General features: G+C 62.7%; 1 protein-coding gene across 2 annotated transcripts; it reads left to right on the plus strand.

Annotated features, from left to right (window-relative positions):
* Positions 1-5711: 5711 nt before the first annotated feature.
* On the plus strand, positions 5712-7049 carry SOX3 (SRY-box transcription factor 3). Of its 2 annotated transcripts, XM_032841409.1 has the most exons (3): positions 5937-6003; positions 6070-6718; positions 6806-7049. In XM_032841409.1, exons 1-3 carry the CDS (start codon positions 5937-5939, stop codon positions 7047-7049), a joined length of 960 nt encoding a protein of 319 aa, XP_032697300.1. The 2 variants fall into 2 exon arrangements, with proteins under 2 accessions (XP_032697299.1, XP_032697300.1); XM_032841408.1 differs by having other exon boundaries at positions 5712-7049.
* The last annotated feature ends 223 nt before the right edge of the window (positions 7050-7272 follow it).

Below are 7272 nucleotides of genomic sequence, written 5' to 3' on the forward strand. Positions count from 1 at the left end.
CCGACAGACCTCGCTCTGCCGCCCCGTCTGGCCGCCGGCCCGCACCCAGCCGGGTCGGCCTGAGCACAGGCGACCTCCATACCTGACAAGCAGCCGCACGCCGGCCGTCCCCGGGCCGCGTCCTCCGCCCGGCTCTCCGTTGGGAGTTGCGGCCCCGGAGCCTCGAACACCCGCCACTCAGACGGCGGCGCCGGGCGCGCGGGCCGGGGCTCCAGGCACGCGGGCGCCGCTGCGTGCGCCGCTCCGCAGGCGCGGCGCGGCTCGGCGCGGCCGCCGGAAAGCGCGCGCGCACCGGGGAACGCGCGTGGCCCCCGCGAGCCGGGCGCACCGCAACGACCACCCGGTGGAGGCTCGTCCGGCCGCCGTCAGTGGCCCCCGAGGGACTCCTAAGTGCGGGTCGCGTGCGGTTCCTGGCGCACAGCACGGCACACAGTAGGTGTGCGATAAAGGGCGAGTGAAAGGGAAAGGAATGACGGCCAGAAAGCGAGGCGAACACTGAAATTTCACGCATCGAATTCCACAGCTCTCCACTCACCTCAAAGAAAAGGAGAAAGGAGAAAAGAAAGGAAGGAAAAGAGAAAAGAGGGAGGGGGGGAGAAGAGCTGCATGCTGCCTTGAGATTTAGAATGTTCTCCAGAGTGCTCGCCCTTGCCCCCAGCCCGCCATCATCCTGCGCCCCCAGCGGTCGGGGCCGATGGTCTCGCCTGGTCACACCCGCGGCGCCTGTTGGTCTCGTGATGGTACAGGCATCCTTCCCCAGCGAGCACTTCCCGGGAGCACTGCCAGGGGACCCGTGCCCCCCGCTGGCCGAATAAGCGTGTGGAGTAACTCAGACGACACTACGTACTGATAACGATTTCTAGATGGTTTTCCCCGCCCTGGCTTCCCGCAGGCCACCTCGCTGCTGTAGAGGGGCCCTGCCTTCGCAGCCACAGAAGGGAGTGGGAAAGGAGATAGGCCCAGGCCCGGCGGGAAGCCAGGCCTGGCGGTAGGGTGCTGGTTTGCAGGAGGCTGCTTGGCCGGGCTACGGCTTGAAGGGCTGCGCGCCTGCGGAGGGTTGTGGGCGGGGTAGGGGGTGGGGGCGGAGGAGGTTGTTGGGGAAGGCAAAGAGCTCGACCGCAGTGAGTGATCCGGAGGACGTTCTGGTAGCGGGGACCCAGTTCCCGGGGAAGGGCCTGCCTTCCTCTGGGGATGTGGCGGTTCTCAGGTTGTTAGGTCGGCGAGAGGGCGCTGAAGGCAAAGGTTGTGAATTTCCTTGTAGTTGCTCCGCACCTAGGGAAAAGAGAGTTGGTCATTCCTTAACACCCGGTGAGAGTGCAAGCGATCTTTGCAACTGAGCGCCGAGGTGTGGGCCAAGGCGATTCCCAGTGTGTCTATAAATTAAAGCTCAGCTAACCAAGTAAATCAAATTCGGAAACTGGCTTTTAAAAAGTTCACCCTCCCTCCCAAAAATTGTTACACCAGAGAGCAAGAGAATACGGTTGTACTGCCCACAAGAGACTTTTTGGTACCTCCAGGACCATGTCACCACACAACTCGGTAGCTCCCAATAAAACGGCTCTTCAGAAGAGCGCATCAACTAAGTTATGGTTTGCAACCTAACCAGTAGCCTGGAATCTTCAGTTCCTTCCCAGACCTGGATGAATAAGTGTTTCATTGGAAGCTGTTGAGCAGGGAGCTGGAGTACTGCAGTTGAGGGAGGAGGAACCAACCGAATGCTTCGAGAACTGGAAGATGCTGTCTCTTCCATCTCCCCAGAGTGCTTTATAAGAGATGGCTCTGCAACAGTCCCCAGCCTCTGATTTCTTGACCAAGGCCCTCAGTCTGGCCCAAATACACGATCTTGGCTAGGAGCCAGAGGATATGACGGTCAAGGGATGTTCTCAAGGAAGAAAGAAGAATTACTGCCTTTGGATAAGCAAACTTTTCTCCGGCTGGACAGCAAAGCGTTTCTGAAGGTCGCCGGGATACGTTTTCCCGCACTTAACTCCAAACCAGACCGCTCTCTGGGCTCTGCTGCACTTGAAAAAAGGCGATTGATTGTTCTACCCTATTGTCAGGCCTCGGCCCCCAGAACGGGCACCGATGCACACCCACCCCATCCTGAGATGCACGCAAAGGGCATCTCTTCGGAGAGTTGGGTCCTAATCCAGCCGGATACCCCGAAAAAGGTCCCCCATGAGCTGAGAAGGAATCAACGTTCCGCCCCCGCTCCCGCCGCTGTGAGCGATGGGATAGCCCCTCTCCTACCCTGCTCTACCAGTTGCTCTATGGCACAACACAACAACTGCTCGAGTATACTTTGCCGGTATGAGACCCTCCGGACACCTAATTTCTGCCAAGGCTGGAAACCGGAGGAGGCAAGAGTGGGAGTGCACTGTGCACCCGGGGCCCGCCAGGCCAACACGCTAGAGCCCGGGTCCCCCGGGCTTTGCGCTAACCAGCCCTCTAAGGATAAGCACCACTTCTGCCCCGCGGCAAAACCTGCTACCTCTCCCTGAAGGGTTGGGGCGACCTCGAAGCCCGGGAGGGAGGGGAGGGGCGCCTCTAGGTGAAGTTTCCAACCGAAGCCAACAAACGGCGCTGTTGCCACGCCCTGGGTCTTGGGATCCCCAGTCCCAGCCCCAGTCGGAGGGAGCCAGAGCTCTCTTGGGAGGGCAGGGGGGATGGGGAGGGGGTACTTGGCCGGGTTCCCAGCCCGCCATCCGGGTCTCTGTGTGCCGCCACGGGTTCCCGGAGGCCCCAAAGGGCTAGAGAGCTACCGAACGCTCCCTCTTCTCCGGAAAAGGATGGAAAGAACTGGTCCTGGATCCCGCTGTGCCCCTTGCTTCCCTCACTCGTTGCGGAGTTCCTGTCAGAGGCACAGGTTCTGGCTCCGCTGGCTGTCTTGCCTCTCCTAAGCCCCTGTCCGAATCGAGGCCCCTCGGGCTGTAGTACCTGCCTCGACCCTTCTCCCGACCCCTAGCTGAGATCACGTCGCTCAGCTGGTGTCTGCGCCGTTGCTGCTAGTGGGCCAGGAGAACGGCTTTCCTTCCAACCTTCCCCGCACCTGCCCACGCCTGTAATGACCTTGTTCGACTATAGAGATGGTCGTTTGGGTTGAGGACGTTTCCTCGGAAATATTTTGAAGGAAATTCGCCTTGACTCCTGCTTAGGGCTGTGCAGACCACCCCGGAGCCACCAGGCACACAGAGACCGTTTGAATCGCTGCCTCGGAGGGAATCCAGGACTGTGGGAGATGCTATCTGTCCTGGTGGAACACTGGCAGAGTGTGAAATGTGAAAATGAGCTCACCTAAGCCACTGGCTAGTCAAATGACAAACAGCTGGGGGCAGTCACTAGTCCCCTAGATAATCTGCTGCGGGGAGGCGTAGAGACCTAGTGCCGCATCCCTTGCCTTGGGAAATATGCAGCCCAGGCGCTGTCACCACAACGGCTTACTTGGGTCCTAAAACTTGGAAAGAATCCTGACATCTGTCAGGCTACTGGACGCCAGGCCGCGCGTCGGTTGGGTAGTTTCCTAAAACGCGCTTCACTTAGCAACAGCCTCAGAGGCCCAGAGAACCCGAGAGGGCATCTGGAGAAGGCGGCAGGAGGGCAGGGTTACCGCACATTAACTTATTTGGGAGAAGGTGGGCTTGCCTAGGAAAAATGGACTTTGTCAGCTAGTTCTGCCAGAAAACAAGTGCTGGTGGAGATCGCCAAATCATTCGATTTTCTGAGACACGTCTTCCAGTCTGTGCCAGCTTAAGTATGCACACCCATGCACGGGCACACGCACACACACACACACATGCACACACAAACACACAGACATAAGAACCATGCACAGAACCATTCCAGATAGTTTACTTTAAAACCCTAAATCGCATATCTGTTCAAAGGACTGCAGCCCTTGACTGTAGACATTTTCTTCCTTCCGGCCAGAAAAGCAAGAGAACATAGACCAGGTGCAACCCAAACTTAAGGGGCTGGTTCAGAGACGCAAAATTTCCAGAAGAGGATGCCAGCTGGGAGCCAGGATTCTAGTGTCACCGGTCCGCCCACCCCAGAGGGGGCTGGTCTGCTCTATGCCAGCTCCCTCCCAAGTCATCACGGTATACTTTTAAATTCGTGCAGGAAAGGTTGGGGGGAGCTCCCAGCATGCAGGTGTCCCAGGATCGCCTGGTTTTTGCATTAGCGCTAAGGAGCTAGAAGCCTAGGTTTTTGTATTTTTTCACACTTCGGAATTACGCTATTCTTTTGATTCCCCATCTTTCCACGAGGCTGGGGGAAGGGGACCACACTGCGCGGACGCCGTATTTCACTCTCTGCCACTTCTGCCTGGCTCGCTACTCCTTCCGATCGGTCGCCTCGGGCGTCTCCAGGAGTTTCGAACGCTGTGCCACTCGCTCAGGCTGGCGAAGGCGAACGTCCGGGTTCCCTCTATCCGCAGCCTGGGCTCCCGAGACACTAGTCTTTGGCAGACAACATGACATGCGGGTGAATGTCCCGCTCCGAGTCTCGAGGCTCTGGCCAGGATGGCTGTAAAACAAAAAAGGAGAGGGACGGAATCCGTTAGCAGAGCCTACTCCCCGGGGAGGCGGCGCGGCTGCGCAGCGAGAGCAGCGCTCAGTGGTCCTGGCAGGTGCGTGGCCAGTGGAGGGGGCCTGGCGGTCCGCCCCGAGGACCGCCTCGGCTCCTCTCCGGCCACCGTCCCCCCGCCCCAACCTCCAAGAAACTTTTCTTTCACTTGGAGAGGCTCCGTGTTGCCATGAAAACGGATTTTCCAAGGGGCCCGACCCTCCCCCTCAGGGGCATCGGACTGGAAAAACCGAAATGGCCAGAGAGCAGAGACAAAAAGGGGCCGCTAAGCGGGGGCCTGGAGCGAGAGAGCCGAGGCCGGTTCACCCCCTCCGCCCCCCACACACTTCCCGCACCACCGCATGTGAGCGCCTCCGCCCGGCCCGGGCAGCAGGCGGCTGACTGCTCGCCTTCACTCAAGCCGGCGGAGAGCGTCACAACCCCAGTGCGCTCCGCGGTTCTGAAGCCTGTCTCCCGTGCCCCGGTCCCTCATCCCGGCTCCATCCTGGGCGCGCAGGCCCGCGGCTTCCCGGCAGAGGGTCCTGCTGGGACAGCGGTCGATTCCAGGGAGGGCTTCTCGGAGCCTCCGTCGCGCCCTGAGTCCCCAAGCTCGCCTGGGTAACTGGCGATGCTCTGTGTCCCTATCGCTGGCAGCAGAAGCGGTCGGAGGACCTCCGCGCAGACGGCTGGATGCTTTGCAGGGTGGCCCCGGTACCAGGCACCGCTCGGTCCTGATGGGGCTGCAAAGTTGCTTTCTGAACCCCGAAGGCGCCCCCTCTGCCCCCTCCCCCCAATCCTGCTCGCGCGCCCCCTCCCCCCTCCGTCACTTCCTCGAGTTTCGTTCTTTCAAACTTTTTGAGACAATAATTGGTGGTCTCTGAGCGGCTCCCTGGGACTCCCGCCTCCTGAATAACTCTCGTCACGTCACCGGGCCCAAGAGGGGCGTGGGGGTGAACGAAAGGGCTCCCCGAACTTTTTTTTTTTCTACTGGGGCCGCACGAGGACTCCGTGATGATTGGCTAGGGCGCATCACTGTGAGCCTGTCAATCACCGGGCCTCCCGGTGGCGAGGGGCGGACCGAGTCCCAACCCCGGGGGATCGGAGCAGGTATATATAAGGGAGCCGGCGAGCGCCCGGCCAGACTGCGAATGCGGCCAGCTCGAGACAACGCATCAGGTGCGAGTAGCCTGCGGGTTCCTGCCGACTTGGCGCGGAGCACTTTGGCAAGCCTGCCCTTCCCGCCTGACCCGCCGGCCCACCGGCCCCCGAGCACCCCTCCGACGGAGTCCCCGGGCCTTTTCACCGTGGCCGCTCCAGCTCCGGGAGCGCCTTCTCCTCCCGCCACTCTGGCGCACCTACTTCCCGCCCCGGCCATGTACAGCCTGCTGGAGACCGAGCTCAAGAACCCCGTGGGGCCACCCACCCCTGCGGCGGGCGCAGGTGGCCCCGCAGCCCCCGGCGGCGCAGGCAAGAGCAGCGCGAACGCAGGCAGCGGCGCGAACGCAGGCGGCGGCAGCGGCGGGGGCTCGAGTGGCGGGGGCGGGGGCGGCGACCAGGACCGCGTGAAGAGGCCCATGAACGCCTTCATGGTGTGGTCCCGCGGGCAGCGGCGCAAGATGGCCCTGGAGAACCCCAAGATGCACAACTCCGAGATCAGCAAGCGCCTGGGCGCCGACTGGAAACTGCTGACCGACGCCGAGAAGCGGCCGTTCATCGACGAGGCCAAGCGACTGCGCGCCGTACACATGAAAGAGTACCCGGACTACAAGTACCGGCCGCGCCGCAAGACCAAGACGCTGCTCAAGAAGGACAAGTACTCCCTGCCCGGAGGCCTGCTGCCCCCCGGCGCGGCCGCCGCCGCCGCCGCCGCCGCCGCGGCCGCCGCCGCCAGCAGCCCGGTGGGCGTGGGCCAGCGCCTGGACACGTACACACACGTGAACGGCTGGGCCAACGGCGCATACTCGCTGGTGCAGGAGCAGCTGGGCTACGCGCAGCCCGCGACCATGAGCAGCCCGCCGCCGCCGCCCGCGCTGCCGCAGATGCACCGCTACGACATGGCCGGCCTGCAGTACAGCCCCATGATGCCGCCCGGCGCCCAGAGCTACATGAACGCCGCCGCCGCCGCCGCCGCCGCCTCGGGCTACGGGGGCATGGCGCCCTCGGCCGCCGCCGCCGCCGCCGCCGCCTACGGGCAGCAGCCCGCCACCGCCGCCGCCGCGGCCGCCGCCGCCGCCGCCATGAGCCTGGGCCCCATGGGCACGGTGGTGAAGACCGAACCCAGCTCGCCGCCGCCCGCCATCACATCGCACTCGCAGCGCGCGTGCCTCGGCGACCTGCGCGACATGATCAGCATGTACCTGCCACCCGGCGGGGACGCGGCCGACGCCGCCTCGCCGCTGCCCGGCGGCCGCCTGCACAGCGTACACCAGCACTACCAGGGCGCTGGGACTGCCGTCAACGGCACGGTGCCGCTGACCCACATCTGAGCGCCCGCCTGCGCGCGCCGCCCCTCCGCCCCCATCCCGCCCCGCACCCCCAAGTTGGGACGCCTTGTTGTTTAGCTTTGCTTGCCTGGGACTGTTGCCTTGTACCGATGATGGGGAGGACAGAAAGTTTTGCTGTAGCTGTCGGGTTTTGTACGAAAGCGAAAAGAAGTCCAGAGCAGCGGAAATGGGACTTTCTAGAGCTCGCCTGCTCTTCGCCGCGGCC

This window comes from Lontra canadensis, unplaced genomic scaffold (assembly GCF_010015895.1).
Source record: "Lontra canadensis isolate GAN:19392208 unplaced genomic scaffold, GSC_riverotter_1.0 scaffold123, whole genome shotgun sequence".
NCBI lineage: Eukaryota > Metazoa > Chordata > Mammalia > Carnivora > Mustelidae > Lontra > Lontra canadensis.